This window comes from Equus przewalskii, chromosome 8, assembly GCF_037783145.1.
Source record: "Equus przewalskii isolate Varuska chromosome 8, EquPr2, whole genome shotgun sequence".
Classification (NCBI taxonomy): domain Eukaryota; kingdom Metazoa; phylum Chordata; class Mammalia; order Perissodactyla; family Equidae; genus Equus; species Equus przewalskii.
In genome coordinates this window covers 49,305,188-49,321,587 of record NC_091838.1, presented here as the reverse complement: position 1 = coordinate 49,321,587, position 16,400 = coordinate 49,305,188, and the positions used below count along the sequence as shown (strand labels likewise).

At 36.7% G+C, this 16,400-nt stretch overlaps 1 protein-coding gene across 16 annotated transcripts in view; it reads left to right on the top strand.

The window, feature by feature from the left end:
* The window catches only part of UBR5 (ubiquitin protein ligase E3 component n-recognin 5), a 123,721-nt gene that overhangs the window by 87,505 nt on the left and 19,816 nt on the right, over positions 1 to 16,400 (top strand). For all 16 annotated transcript variants that reach the window (XM_070630710.1, XM_070630712.1, XM_070630705.1 and 13 more), the window contains 18 exons: positions 329 to 477; positions 993 to 1,084; positions 2,303 to 2,449; positions 2,542 to 2,660; positions 2,774 to 2,900; positions 2,998 to 3,127; positions 4,245 to 4,405; positions 4,524 to 4,763; positions 8,546 to 8,669; positions 9,266 to 9,377; positions 10,473 to 10,604; positions 10,797 to 11,054; positions 11,609 to 11,877; positions 12,050 to 12,261; positions 13,468 to 13,698; positions 14,202 to 14,275; positions 15,498 to 15,670; positions 15,766 to 15,879. In XM_070630710.1, the coding sequence (XP_070486811.1) occupies positions 329 to 477; positions 993 to 1,084; positions 2,303 to 2,449; positions 2,542 to 2,660; positions 2,774 to 2,900; positions 2,998 to 3,127; positions 4,245 to 4,405; positions 4,524 to 4,763; positions 8,546 to 8,669; positions 9,266 to 9,377; positions 10,473 to 10,604; positions 10,797 to 11,054; positions 11,609 to 11,877; positions 12,050 to 12,261; positions 13,468 to 13,698; positions 14,202 to 14,275; positions 15,498 to 15,670; positions 15,766 to 15,879 (2,864 nt within the window). The remainder of the gene's footprint in view (positions 1 to 328; positions 478 to 992; positions 1,085 to 2,302; positions 2,450 to 2,541; positions 2,661 to 2,773; positions 2,901 to 2,997; positions 3,128 to 4,244; positions 4,406 to 4,523; positions 4,764 to 8,545; positions 8,670 to 9,265; positions 9,378 to 10,472; positions 10,605 to 10,796; positions 11,055 to 11,608; positions 11,878 to 12,049; positions 12,262 to 13,467; positions 13,699 to 14,201; positions 14,276 to 15,497; positions 15,671 to 15,765; positions 15,880 to 16,400) is intronic.

Below are 16,400 nucleotides of genomic sequence, written 5' to 3'. Positions count from 1 at the left end.
CTATAAATAATTTATGTGATTGTCTATAATTTGTTAAATAGAGCTAGAACTCGAATCCTCACTGTATAACGCAGAGTTAAGGATTCAGGCGGCTGACGTGTGGTTTGTGTAACCCTCCTATGTGCTTATGATATAATTACACTTTGTAGCTGAATTGATTGGATTTCCTTGTACGTGGACTTTGTATATCAATTGTTAAAATTAATATATAGTAGTTTCTGATTTATACTGTGTAAATGTTAGAACTTATCCATTTGAGGAAAGTAGTAGATGGCTGGGACTAGGTCCTTTCTTAATATATGAACTATTGTGTTCTTAATCTTTTTAGCTGAAGTATCCTCAAGTGAAAAAGAGGAAGATGTATTTATGGGAATGGTTTGCCCATCAGGTACCAACCCTGATGACTCTCCTTTGTATGTCTTATGTTGTAATGATACCTGCAGTTTCACATGGACTGGAGCAGAGCACATTAACCAGGTCAGTTATTTTATATTTCCTTATGTTGTTTATGCTATCTTCAGGTTTTCTTTTTTTCCCTTTGACCATCGTTAGAGTTATAGTTTAGCTTTGGAATTACAAGTCTGATATTTCCTTTTACTCTGAGTTATAAAATTCTCCAAAGAAAATTAATTTTTATTTAATTCTTAAATGTGACAGGAGTTGATTGTTAAATTAGTTATGAAATACTATGAAAATTAGAAATGTTAATGGGGTAGTATAATCGGATCCACAACTCTTGATAGAGATTTCATAACCATAATTCCTTTCTTTGGATGATACAAATTATTTTTGCCTTACTGGTAATATTTGATTTTTATTTGTATAATATTGTAAAATGCGTATTCATTGTACCCATCTAGGACTCTTTGTTTCCAGAGCACATTAATTTTGCTTTGCTGTCGTGATTGAATTGTTTTAGAAAATACCAGAAATAATCATTAGGTGAGATATATGTATTATTATTCTTTTAAAAAGTATACTCTTAATTTTAGGATATTTTTGAGTGTCGAACTTGTGGCTTGCTGGAGTCACTCTGTTGTTGTACAGAATGTGCACGGGTTTGTCATAAAGGTCATGATTGCAAGTGAGTACAATTCTAGTTTTTTTTGCTTTAATATTATAAACTGTTTAGATTCATATTGCTGTATTAAAATAATCTGTACCAAGTCATATTTTAATTGTTTCATAATTCAGAAAGCATGAGGTTTTCTCAGGTTGTCCTCTTTGAGCTAATTTATATAATAAAATGTGATTCTTGATTTAAAGTGTACTTTCAAATGTTTGCTAATTCTAATGTAGCCCTCTTTAAATAAAAGTAGGCTAATATGCTAAGGAATATGTGATCATACATTGTGACTAGGATCAGATTAGTCTTTTGAGAAACATATCTACAGAGTATTTTTGTCTATATTCTCCGGCCAGTCTCTGGCCTCCTGCAGTCGGGTCTACCAGCAGGAAATTGCTGCAGGCAGTAAGAGAAGCATGGTGAATGTTAAGCCTGGGCCTTATTTACTTCTTAAACTAGATGTAATAACCTTTCACCCAGCAATAGAGTTACCATGGCTAGTTTGTTAGTTTTTACAGACCTAAGAAGCAAAACACCCCCGCCCCAGCACTACCATTTGTAGTGTCTCAGTCTTAATAGGAACATCAGCTTAACTGCTACACATGTGTAGATGTTATAGTCAATAGAGACTTGGTTTGTAAAAACCATCTGTTGTGCTTTAAAATAAGCAATTATATAGGACAAGTGGAAAATTTTTATAGATATTGCATTATTTGTGACTTTTATTAAAAGAATTTTAAATAATATGTTTGTCTTCCTTATTTTAAACATCTAAAAGTGATAATATATTTATTCCCGATTGCTTACTAATTGTACTCATTGGCTAGATGCTAGGGGGGTGGTGACAAAATAGTCCCTGTCCTCACAGGATTTACCGTCCTTTCTGAGGACACAAACAAGAAACACCTGCCCATAAGGTGTTAGGGCCCATTAGTGTACATAGGAGGGCCGCTTAAACTGAACTGGGGCTGTGGGATTAGGGGAGACTTGCCAGGAAGTGGACATACCCGAGTCATGACAAGATCCCTCTTCTCATGAGAGTTTTGTGTTGCTTTATAGACTTCATACCACTAAGTAATCCTTCTTGTTATGTATACTTTAACAGTTATACTTCACATTTAAAAATTAACAAGGATTCTATCTGGTTTCCATGAGTTAGGCTTCCACAATTTCAATGTAGAGCTTTGTATTTGTTTTAAATTTCGATTTTTGTACTTGTGTATGAATTCTTTCTAGACTCAAACGGACATCACCCACAGCCTATTGTGATTGTTGGGAGAAATGTAAATGTAAAACTCTAATTGCTGGACAGAAATCTGCTCGTCTTGATCTGCTCTATCGCCTGCTTACTGCTACTAATCTAGTCACTCTGCCAAACAGCAGGCAAGTGGGATTTTTTAGGACATAAATTAAGTTGAAAAAGCACAGCACATCCAAGTAGCCTTCCCCCCTCACAACAATCTTCCGTTTTGCAGGGGAGAGCACCTCTTACTCTTTTTAGTGCAGACAGTTGCAAGGCAGACAGTAGAGCACTGCCAGTACAGACCTCCTCGAATCAGGGAGGATCGGAACCGGAAAACAGCGAATCCTGAAGGTGAGTGAATTTGACAGTTACGACGTTGGAATGTTTATTTGTAACTGTAAAGGTAATAAACATTCACAATTACATTTATTTCTGTCTTAGCCAATGTTTCTTTTCCTTTTTAGATTCGGATATGCCTGATCATGATTTAGAGCCCCCAAGGTTTGCCCAGCTTGCATTGGAGCGTGTTCTACAGGACTGGAATGCTTTGAAATCCATGATTATGTTTGGGTCACAGGAGAATAAAGATCCGTATGTATTCACTAGAAACTCTTTAGATTTATGCATTTGGCATGTTAGTCTAGGCAATCACAGTGCATTCTCTTCTGTCTTTCCTTCCACCCTCAAGTCTCAGTGCCAGCAGTAGGATAGGCCATCTTTTGCCAGAAGAGCAAGTGTACCTCAATCAGCAAAGTGGCACAATCCGGCTGGACTGTTTCACTCATTGCCTTATAGTGAAGTGCACAGCAGATATTTTGGTAAGTCCTTTGACTATTTATTTACAAGCATATGAAAAGGATGTTTTTCCTACTCAGCTTCCCGTAATTTTACTAATCCAAACTCGTAAGCACTGATAAACTCTAATTAAACAGTACATGAAGGAGAATGGAATTTTGGGGGTGATTTAAATATCTCAGTTAACAGCAGAAGCTCCTTTCATTCTAAATAAAGATCTTAAAATGTGTTTAAAATACAACAGTATAAAAATACATGGAGCAGTGTTCAAAACTAATAGTAACTCAGTGCAAAATTTTTTTCAGCACACCTTTTTGCTATGAAATTAGAGAACAATATAAACTAGAAAACCCAGTGTTGATGAGGTTATGGTAAAACGAACACCTCAGACACTCATGGGGTGGCATTGCATTTGGTACTCTTTTGGAAAACAAATTGGTAGCGTCAAGAGCTGTAAAAATATTGTTGTCCTCAGAACTTGTCGTAAAGAAATAATTTATGGTATGAGAAAGAAAAAAATCATGTCACAGAACAATGTAAAATTAAGAAATGGAAATACTTTATGAATCTAATAACAATGGACTATTGAATCAATTATAGCCCAACCACTTACTGAAATGTAGTGCAGCAATTTAAAAGTTAAAAGGTTAAGTAATATTTTTAAAAAAACAGAGAAAACAGAACATGAAATTGGGTGTTCTCTGTAATTAATATCTATATGATAGATGCTACGTAGAAATGAGAGGAAGTAATAATGGTTACGTGAGAGGGATGGAATTAGGAACTTATTAATATAAGTATCTGAATTTGCTTTGCTATTTCAGTAATTAGCCTATATTGAGTGAAATATATTCTTCTTCTGATTTATTTGGTATTCTTCTAAATATTAATTGATATACATAGGACTATGAGACTAAAAACAAGAAATCAGACATTTAAGACCCACTGTAGGTCAATCACAGTGGTAGGTATGTGGCATAAATTAATCACTGATGTTGTAAATGTTTGGTTAAATTTATTTTGAGATTTTTATTATGAAATGTTAGTACTGAATAAAACGTTAGAAGTTTTTACTTTATGAATGTGTAAACATTTTATGACACGTCTCCATGTTAATAGAGTGATTACAATTTTTTAAAGCTTCTAGATACTCTACTAGGTACCCTAGTGAAAGAACTCCAAAACAAATATACACCTGGACGTAGAGAAGAAGCTATTGCTGTGACCATGAGGTTTTTGCGTTCAGTAGCAAGAGTTTTTGTCATTCTTAGTGTGGAAATGGCTTCATCCAAAAAGAAAAAGTAAGACATCCTTTTTGATTTTGGCTTTTATATCATTTTGCACACATTTCTTGTGTTAACGATATGATATATGAGAGAGGATTCATAAAAGATTCCTGTATTTTCCTTTTTGCTTTAGCAACTTTATTCCACAGCCAATTGGAAAATGCAAGCGTGTATTCCAAGCGCTGCTACCTTATGCTGTGGAAGAACTGTGCAACGTAGCTGAGTCGCTGATTGTTCCTGTCAGGATGGGGATTGCTCGCCCAACTGCACCTTTTACTCTGGCTAGCACTAGCATAGATGCCATGCAAGGCAGTGAAGAATTATTTTCAGTGGAGCCCCTGCCACCACGACCATCATCTGATCAGTCTAGCAGGTAAATTTCTATGTGGTAACAGATTGTGATTAATTCTTCCTCTGGAAATGTCATGTTTGGCTTACTAAAACCTTTGCTTAAATACTCCAATAGTATACATGTTCATTTGTGTGACAAATGGTGAAGATTTTACTTTGGAATATGTGAAAGCACGTTAAAAATTATCTGTGTCTACATACCTAAGGTAATATACATATTGTGAGTGTTGTTTTTGGTTTGGAAAGGCACTATTTTTATTATGCCAATAAAGTAATCTGATAAGAATGTTTATTTTAGGCTTCTGTAGACATCATTATTTTTTGTTTTTTCTTACCTTTAAATGTAGCCTGCTGTAAGACCAAGCTGAGAAATGAAAAGACCATTTAACTTTCTCTGTCCAAAGGCTTGGGCTAGGGGGGCAGCTTGTTACTGTGTAATCTAAATAGCCGGAATGCTGGGATTTTTTAATATTCTCTACAGCGACCTTATCTGAGATAAGCCTAGAATAACTCAATAATAAAAAGTTTCTAGTGATAAGATTATTCTTAAATCTCATTCATCTTTTCCATTTGTTTGATAGTTTCCTTAACTAGACTGTAAGTTTGTTGAGTCAGAATGTTTAGAAACTGACACGTTCTGGTGTCTTTCAGCACAGTGCTTCTTGAACTTTAATATGCATGCATATCACTTGGGGATCTTATTAAAATGGAGAGACTGATTCTGGACGTCTGGGTGGGGCTTGAGATTTCTGTATTTCTTATAAACTCTCACTGCCGATGCTGCTGATTTAAGGGCCACATTTTTGAGTTGTAAGGCTCTAGCAAATATTTATTTTATTTGGTTTTCTCTAGTCTGATTTTGTTACTGTGTGTACGTGTAATAATGTTTTAATAAGGATCTTTAGGTACCTAAAGCCCCCTCTTCCTCTTTTCTGGAAACATCTGTGTGTTAAGGATGGCCTGCTGTAGTGTTTGGGACACTTCCCAAGACTTCATCCCTGGGTTTCATCTGGGTTGGTGTTGAGTATCTGCTCTCTCACTGTTCTCCTTACTACTCTATATGCCAGTCTATGTGTCCTAACTTTTCCGTTATTCTCAGGTCTCCTAAGATGTCCTGGAATCTAAATCCAGATTTGTCTGTCAGAGCTCTCATATGGTAGCCTTGTCACTGATACACTTCCAGGATTTGCTGAAAACTGTTGTAAATCAAGCTACATATGTATAAGGCTTGCCAAATATATCCAGTATATCCAGTGTTTCTACCAGCAAAATCTGCTTTGGCTCCATATGATGTTCCTGATCCTGATACCTGTGAGAAAACCCCCTAATTACTTAAGTGGTATTACCTTATGAATTCTTTGTACCCTTCCCTTGGTTTTGTTCCAGAACATAAAATTTTTTTTATCCATTGAGCAGATTTTGGGATCATATCATCTCATCTCTGAACAGTGCCCATGAACCTGTTCCTGCTTAGTTTCAGGTTTTTGTGTTACCTTGCCCTGCTTCATAGTCTTTTTAGTTGTGCACTCTTAAGCTCCATTCCTCTTGGTTGATTCTTGGGCCAATCTCTCATGTCTTCCTAGAAGGAGATCTCATTTGATAATCAAGAGATAATAGTGCCAATGTTTTCTACAACTGTTGATATAATATAGAAGTCTTTCATTATAATAGAGTACAGTCACTTCTTCTCATAAGGGTGTATTTTGACCAGTGTTCCAAGCATGTCTTAAATAAAAAGTATCCACTGACTAGTCCCTGGGATTTCCCTTGTGTTGGATGGTAGATGGTGTATATCACTCCATTGAGTGTAAAGTCTTGAGTTTCGTAGTTTTGCTGATTCTGTTGCTTTCCTCCACCTCTTTAAAACTCTTATGTCCTTACTAACTAATCTTTTTCTACTCTATCTCCATGCCTCATATAACAACCGTTACTGAAATTTTAGTATGAACTAGAAACTTCCTAAGCATTGTAGATGCGTTACTTCTTTTAATCTTCCCAGTAACTCATAGATACCCACTATCATCCTAATATTAAAAGTGAAGAAACTGAGGCTCAGAGAGGTTAGTAACTTGTCCTAGGTCACACAGCTATTAAAGTTTAGAGATATTTAGAGATAGTTCTAGACAGATATTTTCCTTTTTCCTATACTCCTGAATATTAGATGCAGAGTAGAGAGAGAAATTGCTGCTTGGTGCTTATTGTTAGTGTTGAGGCATTGGGTTAATCAGCATGGAAGCCCACCCTGCCTCATAGTGCAAATTGCAGTCCTAAACTCTGAAGAGATGTTTTTCCTGTCTCCCCAGACTGTCTCCTGTGAGATCTGTGGTTCCTTGAAACTCTTCTAGCCTAAGACACATCAGCAGATGCCTTTGGTGTAAATGGTGGCACCATTACTCTCAAGCTGATTCAGTGTGATTGTTTGCCTTTATCACCAGGATTCTGGTGCTTTGTTTTTGCTTTAATATTTTATCTAGCATATTTAGGCGTTCCATGCCAGGAGGGATTTCTCTGCGCAGTCTGGCAAATTGCCAGAAATAAGTCCACAGATTTCAGGACTCTGGTGCTTCATTGTGCCAGGAAGTCTAGTGGGAAAAACGTTGAATTGTGGTGTGAAAAAAACTGAAGCTCCATTTCTCAATGGGGAGTTATATTTTGTTTATTGGCAGTGTCATACGTACTAAGCACATAACTTCTTAAAGTAGCTACTTTGGATGTTTGTTCCAGGTTTTTTTTTTTTTTTAACTCATTAATTGTGGCTTCACACGATGTTGACTTTTGTTTTTAATATTGGAAAACAAAAATGTTTGAAATCTTAGTGATTGGAAATAACCTTTTCATCTCTTCACATTTTCTTTGAGCCTCTCTCTTCACATGCTTTGTAATTCACTGTCTGAATTACCAGTTACTTAGTTAAATTTCTAGTATTAAACAGCATATTGAGACTACTTGTCTGTTTATTTGAAGTCAGCCTGGTTTGATTCTTGTTTCTCAGAGCAGCTGAGGTGAGGAAAGAACAGTATCAGTGTAAACACTTACAGGTCCTTTAACTGTAGTCTCTTTTACACTGTGATTCTCAATCTGTAAATAAAGGATAATAGTTAGGTCACAGGGTTATTTATTTAGCACCATCTTCTGATCTCAGACCTGCATCTTAAGCTGCATTCTCTGGATTCTCCCCTTCTGTCCAAGGGGAGGCATCTGTCTTTTCTTGGCTGTTTCCAAGTCAGATTTTTAGGGAAGTGAAACTATTTTGTGACCCCACCTTTCATTATGATTCTATTTTAAAATCATACTTATGAACTGATGTTTTTTCCCCCACACACATCAGCAAGTCAATGGTTAATAAGCTGATGCAAAGTAGGTCATGTTAGGTCTCTTAAAGAGTAGATCACTTGTCTTAAGCATACTTGTTAATGGATGAATGCTGCTCTGGGAGCCTTTGGAAATTGAAAACTGCTAGTGTTACAAGCAATGGAAAAGGAAAAATCTTCCCTGTGGAATATATTTCAGTGGGAGAGACTCATAAAAGTATGTGCACTAATGCCGATTTGAAATGACCTACTAAAAAGTAAAAACAATTCTGAGATATTTGTTAAATCTCTATGGTAAAATAATTTCTTTGGGGTTCATATTTTCTGATATACTATAGATGAATTGTTGTTGGATTCCAGGAATTTTTAGGTCAGATTTAAAATAGCATCCTAGCAAGTGAATCACAGTGAATAACACTGAGAAACGTAAAAGTCTGTGATGTGTGTCAGAGCTGTGGTGGCAGTGCACTCATAAACTCCTGATTCCGTACAGCTCCAGTCAGTCTCAGTCGTCCTACATCATCCGGAATCCACAGCAGAGGCGCATCAGCCAGTCGCAGCCTGTTCGGGGCAGAGACGAAGAACAGGATGATATTGTTTCGGCAGATGTGGAAGAGGTGGTGTTAATTGTTTTAACTGTGGTAGATGAGAGGCTTTTATTTGGGAGGGAAGGGAAAGTAGTCATTAGCTTACCACTATTAGATGTATTTGCTTCCAGCTTTTAGACTTTTGTTGTATGTTCTCATTTGTGGTTTTGCATTTTAAAAATATTTTAATGATCCTTGATTTACTGGTTAATATGAAATTGGTAAAATAAACTTGTTTTTACTTAAGGGTTAATAGAAAAGATATTCTCAATGTTAAAAAGAGTTTTAGTAGTTTTGTGCAATGTATGTGAAGGGAGAGGGGATACTGCATATTTAATAGGTACATTTTATAATTGTGGAAGCTTACAAAAACACTCTCCACATAATTGTTATATTTCTAATTTTAAGGCTTTACACATAAACAGTAATCATAAGCTTTGGGATATGTTGACATGATTTTTGATAGCAAATTGTCACTAGCAAATGAAGATTTTCGAAACTGCTTAGTGTTACAATTCCCCATAGTTAGGGATCTTTATATTGTAGTTTACTAATTGCTGTGAAGGAACACTGGTAGAGATGCGGTTTATTATGTACTTTGTATACAAATAAGATTCTGGATTTAGGTTGAGGTGGTGGAGGGTGTGGCTGGAGAAGAGGATCATCATGATGAACAGGAAGAACATGGGGAAGAAAACGCTGAGGCAGAAGGACAACACGATGAGCATGATGAAGACGGTATGCAGGTTATTTGAGAAATTATTCAATACGAATAAATCAGGTACCTTTAAAGAGAGAGATTATATGTATGAAATAATTTATCCTCTCCTCCCTTTACCTTTTGGTTTAAGTCACTTTCTCTTTTCTTTCTTTTTTTTTTTGGTGAGGAAGATTGTCCCTGAGCTATCATCTTTGCCATTCTTCCTCTATTTTGTATGTGGGATGCCACCATAGCATGGCTTGACGAGCAGTGTGTAGGTCTGCGCCCAGGATCTGAACCTTTGAACCCTGGGCCACTGAAGTGGAGTCTGCGAACTTACCCACTATGCCACTGGGCCAGTCCCACTTTCTCTTTTCTTAAAAGAGTTTTAGAAATTAAAATAATCATAACTACATTAGGAAACATTTGGAAATTAGAGAAAAGGATAACAAATGACCCATAATCTCATCCAGACACTAACAGTTTGTATTTTTACTTTTAGTCTTCCCCTGTACTACCCCATTCCCATGCATGTCTTTTAGATACTGTATGTATAATCTGTATGACTTTCTTTTTTCACTTAGAATAATCATTTTGGCCTTTCTGCTACATAGTTATCGTAACCATTCTTATTAGTAGTCATAGGATAGACTTTTTGGGGATCAGCTTTTTTGAGGTGTCATTGACATACAATAAACTGCACATATTTAAAATTTATAAATTTTACGTGTTTTGCCATGTATGTGTATATATATATATCCCGTAAAAATATAGAAGATAGACACTTTTAACTTCCTTCCCCTTTCGCAATCCCAATATGTAAAATAGATGAAAATGGAGCAGTGGACCTAGCCCAGAGCTCTGCCCACTGGCTAAAGTCTGCTTCCCCAGCACTTTATACCTAAGGCTGTGCAGGACAGATTTTGAATTGCTATGTAATGGTCCACTGAATCCCATAATTTACCAAGTCATTCTTCTGTTAAGCAGGCAGTTATGCTCACTGTAGTAGTTATCACTTCTCTCTGCCCTTCCCTTCTTAGTTCCCACCATTGTTACACGCTGGCTTATTAGACACTGTCTTGATCCACAGTGAGTTTGTACTTTTTTTCTTCTTCTTTAAATATATTTTCTAGGGAGTGACATGGAGCTAGACTTGCTAGCAGCAGCTGAAACCGAAAGTGACAGTGAAAGTAACCATAGCAACCAAGATAATGCTAGTGGGCGTAGAAGTGTTGTCACTGCAGCAACAGCTGGCTCAGAAGCAGGTATATTACCTTATTTTGGCAACTTCTTGCTTATACTAAGGATATGTGTGTATTCAGCACAAATTGGTTAAACTATACTCAGTATGATATGCACCAGGGTGGCTAAGCATTTTTATGACTTCATTCTTTCCCCCTATAGATTAAATATCAACAAACTTACAGTGGTTTTGGTTTTAAAAATGAAAAATATAGGTGCGAGCAGTGTTCCTGCCTTCTTTTCTGAAGATGATTCGCAATCAAATGACTCAAGTGATTCTGATAGCAGCAGTAGTCAGAGTGACGACATAGAACAGGAGACCTTTATGCTTGATGAGCCGTTAGAGAGAACCACGAATAGCTCTCATGCCAACGGTGCTGCCCAAGCTCCCCGTTCCATGCAGTGGGCTGTCCGCAACACCCAGCATCAGCGGGCAGCCAGTACAGCCCCTTCCAGCACATCCACACCAGCAGGCAAGTCTAAAAACTTGGTATTCCCAAGAGTGCCTAAAATAGATTTTTAAAATTATGCATGTTCATCCTAGAGAACAAATAGTTTCATAATAATTCTTTTGTTTTGCTGAGTTCAAATACAAAAATTATTTATATGTGCTTAGAGCAAGGTTCTCAGCCCCTGCACCATTGCTACTTTAGGCTGAATAATTCTTTATCTGTGATGGTGCATTGTAGGATATTGAGCAGCATCCTTGACCACTACCCACTAGATGCCAGTAGCACCCCCCGTCCCCAGTTGTGATAACCAAAAATGTCTGCAAACATTGCCAGATTTCCCCCTTTTGGTGGGGAGGGGCGGTGGCAAAATCACATCTGGTTGAGAACGTTATAGGAATTCTTGTCCCCTTCATCATTCCCCTCCCTAAACTAGTGTGGTTTAAGAGAAGTTTTTGCTCGGTTACTTTATTTGTTAATGCAATTGGTCTTTTAGCTTACTTAAACAGACATAGTACTAGAGAAACACAATTAGCAACTGACATTAGCTTATTGTGGTTGTCCTTTTTTCCTTATAGCAAGTTCAGCGGGTTTGATTTATATTGACCCTTCAAACTTACGCCGGAGTGGTACCATCAGCACGAGTGCTGCCGCTGCAGCAGCTGCTTTGGAAGCTAGCAATGCCAGCAGCTACTTAACATCTGCAAGCAGTTTAGCCAGGGCTTACAGCATTGTCATCAGACAAATCTCGGACTTGATGGGCCTTATTCCTAAGTATAATCACCTAGTGTACTCTCAGATTCCAGCAGCTGTGAAATTGACTTACCAAGATGCAGTCAACTTACAGGTATGAAATCACTGGAAAGTTACTCGTTCAGATATATTTTTTGGCTGTCACTTATGAGAATTGCCATATAATGGGAATTAATGTTGCAAATATTTAAATGTTTATGTAATACTTCTATATCGAATTTAAGTTTATTTGGATAGTTTTAACTATTTTAGTTTGGTCTTCATAGAACTATGTAGAAGAAAAGCTTATTCCCACTTGGAACTGGATGGTCAGTATTATGGATTCTACTGAAGCTCAATTACGTTATGGTTCTGCATTAGCATCTGCTGGCGATCCAGGACATCCAAATCATCCTCTTCATGCTTCTCAGAATTCAGCTCGAAGAGAGAGGATGACTGCACGAGAAGAGGCTAGTTTACGAACGCTTGAAGGCAGACGGTATGAAATTCTTCATGTATGCTTGTATGTTTAGACAGAGCCCTTATATCCTAGAAAGGTAGAGCTTTTTGATTGCTATTACATAAGCGCTTACTCTATTGTGAAGGAAGTATGTGCCTTGCATTACTTCTTTCTAAATTGTCGTGTAGTTGAAGCAAAATAAATTAATTATAATCCATGCTGTTTTTAAAAAATTCATTTGTATTGTAGGAATCTGATACTAAATACTTAGCATTTTTGAAGGAGTTGGTCTACGTCTTTACTGCATTATCCCCCAGGCCTGCCTCCCTCCCCCTTGAAAGGCACATATTCATGGAAAGACTTATTTTGACCATGATTCACTATGAATGTTCTTTATACCAGGGAAGGGGAAAGTCTTTGTAATTACCAAGGCTGCTCTTTCGTTTCTCAAATCCAATTTCTTTTTCTGCTTCCCCCAGCCTGGTGAATCATAATTAAAGTATGTTTCTTTATGTATCTGTTGTGTTCTTTTTATTCAGTTATAAAATGACCTTTGTCAAGACTAGGAATTAGCCCACATTGAACAGTAGAGCAGTTAGCAGTACCGTATAGTCAAAGTACCTGAAGTCCCAGTCCTAGGATTTGGTGTAGCTTTGGCTCAGGCTACAACCTTGCTACTTTGAGTGGATCATAAAAGGGTGAGAGACAAGGGTCTAAGAGACTGCTTAGGAAACTTAACAAGACTATGGTTGGAGTCTACAAGAGAGGTAAGAGTTACTAAAGTAGGGCAGTGGAGGCCAGGAAGGAGGAGAGACAAGCATTGAAAGGAGACTGCTTAATGGTTTCAAAGGCGTTTTGATTTTCTTCAGTCCAGTTGAGGGGTTTTCGTTGGTTAACTTTAAGCAGAGAGTATAAAGGTTGAGCATCATTGATAAACCATCATTATTATACCATCTGTTTTAACAGTCACCTCCAGGTGATTTTGATGGATACTAAAGTTTGAGAGCCATTGTCTTTAGGGAAGGAGTTCCCTCCACCATTCCAAAGGACAGTGGAATTCCTTTCCTGTACAAAAGTATCAGACTAAATCATACATAATGGTTATATTTCTAAAGCAGAGCTATAGCCTTAGTGAATTTGTATTTATGGATATTCTCAGTTCCTAATTTTGCATATTTATGATAGTGGTAAATTTCATATTTGTGTTCTTTTGGTAAACATTTTCGTTTCTTTTTATTCCTCTAGACGTGCCACATTGCTTAGTGCCCGTCAAGGAATGATGTCTGCTCGAGGGGACTTCCTAAATTATGCTCTGTCTTTAATGCGGTCTCATAATGATGAGCATTCTGATGTTCTTCCAGTTTTGGATGTTTGCTCATTGAAGCATGTGGCATATGTTTTTCAAGCCCTTATATATTGGATTAAAGCAATGAATCAGCAGACAACACTGGATACACCTCAACTGGAACGCAAAAGGTATCCATACTTGCCATGAGGTTGGTTTAAGAAATACTTGCTCAGTGTGGTCTCCGTTAGTACATTTTTTGGAGTAAAGAGAACAGCATTACAGAAGACAGATAGTACAGGAACATTTAATGTGGAAAGTAGGCTTGAGTCTATCCGATCTCTCTCCGTAGCTACTACTCACAAAACGGGAAACTTAAGAATCCAGTTAAGCATTATGCTTGAGATAGTTTGGCCTGATTGTTTATCATGTTTTCTTTTAGAGTTTGTGTAAGCACTCATGATTTCATGGTGTGATTAGCTTTTGCTTCTGTTGAGCCTCTTTTATAATTATAGTACATTTGCCTGCTCAGTCTACCATTCCCAGAGTCTGAAACTTTTATCACAGTGTTTGAAATTGGTTAGATACTTAACTAACCTTTTCAGTATTTTTTTGCTTATAGTTCCCATGACCTTTGCTCCTGTTCATATTGTACAAATACTTCATATGAAATGACTCACTTGTCTTTTTAAAGGACACGAGAACTCTTGGAACTGGGTATTGATAATGAAGATTCAGAACATGAAAATGATGATGACACCAATCAAAGTTAGTGTACAGAAAATCTGCTAATCTACTTCAAGAAATGGCTGCCTCAGTATTTCCCCTTCAAGCTTTTTAACTTCATTATTTTCTGTCTGGGTGGGAATTTCTCTTTTCTTCTCTATGTCCCATTTCTTGCATTTTCTATCCATTTTTCCTTATACATTCTTGCATTATTTGTTTCATAAATAAGGATGAATTAAAGAAATTTTATGAACTTTTCAACAGTTGATATATTTTCAATTTTATCTTTGTATCTCTTCTTTGCATTTCTCTTAGTTTTATGTTTACCTTTCCTCTTAAGTGTATAGGTACTACAATTAAATAATGTCTTGGCAGAACTTTTGTTAATAGTGATGCAGAATAGATTTAGTCAAGAAAAAGAAATACCAATTTTAACTTCCAAATATCAAAACTTTTAACAGTTAATATAATAAAGAGAGGAAATACTCTAAACTCAAGGAATTTTAAGGTCTTCTGCAGTCTACTTGTAGTTTTCAGCTATTTCAAGTGGACTTTAGAAATTTTTAAAGTGAGGTCAAATAGTCCACTTGCCTTTTAAGTATTGTCAGCTGATACTTTTATTTAGCTCAGGGAACCACAGCTGACCTAACTGCTATTTTGTGAGAACCCAGTCGTAGCTCACTGCTGCTTCCACAGCACACTGTAAGCACTGTCAAAAGTTTTGTTCCATTAAGGGGAGTTAGTGCTGCTGTGTCGACTTCCTGTTGGAGTGCATGAATTGCCCAGATATTTCTCTGTTTATCTTCTTATAGAGGAAGCAGAACTTACAAGTAAGCAAATGCTTAAATTTCAGCTCCTGTCTGTCTCCTCCCTTTTGGTGTCATCAGTGAGCCAGGTCCTGAATATGGTCAGGAATGTAGCCGTATTCAGGTTTGAATCTCTAGAGAGATAAAGAGAGATGGGAAACATCTGTCCAGTACAAAATGGAATACTATTTGTTACTGCTAATTTGTTTTCCAAGTTTTTACTGTTATGTTAAAATACACCAACAGAATTTACCATTGTAACCATTTTAAACTGCTAATATTCTGAATTATCACTTAAAGATATTATCAGAATTTTGGCTTAGTAACTTGTTTTTGAGAGGCATTAAAATTTTATATAAAGAAATAATGGCAGTTTTGGATTGAGCAGGTTAAGATTCTTTTATCCTTCTCCAATAATTAATTTCTCTAAAAAACAAACATTTTCTCTTTATGTTTAGGTGCTACTTTGAATGATAAGGATGATGACTCTCTTCCTGCAGAAACTGGCCAAAACCATCCATTTTTCCGACGCTCAGACTCCATGACGTTCCTTGGGTGTATACCCCCAAATCCATTTGAAGTGCCTCTGGCTGAAGCCATCCCCTTGGCTGATCAGCCACATCTGTTGCAGGTGATTTAAATAAAATAATCTTAAGGTTTCTTTTTAACTGAATTTATTTTTTTAAAGTGTTCTTTGTAACTAGAATATTTCTGTTAAAATTCCAGCCAAATGCTAGAAAGGAGGATCTTTTTGGCCGTCCAAGTCAGGGTCTTTATTCTTCATCTGCCAGTAGTGGGAAATGCTTAATGGAGGTTACAGTGGATAGAAACTGCCTTGAGGTAAGATAGTAAAAGTCTTTGCAATATAATATTTGTGAATGAGCACTTGTCCCACCTTCCAGATTTTTGGAAATGCATGAATTCAGAATATTGTATTTCCCCAAATACTGGAAGTATCAGAAATTCCTGCCTTATGACATAACCAAAGGAATTCCAGCAGTGTCAGTACCCTGCTTTGAGACTTAACTTGCTCTGTGTCAGGTTACTTCATCTATAAAATGGCAGTTTCATTAAGTGCTTTGCCTGTTTCAGAGTTGATTGTTGTACTGCTGCTGAAAATTTAAATTTATATATATTTTTAAATACGAGCAGATATAATATTAGCTTGAAACTTTTCTTTTTGAATCTAGAATGTGAATAAATATGGTAATAATAATAATGATACCTAACATTTGTTGAATAATTCTATCTCATGGGCACTGTCTCAATCTTTATAACCATGTTGAGCAGGAAACATTATTATCCTGATTTAATGGGTAAGAAATTGAGGCTTAGAGAGATTACATAAATTTCATGGGGGA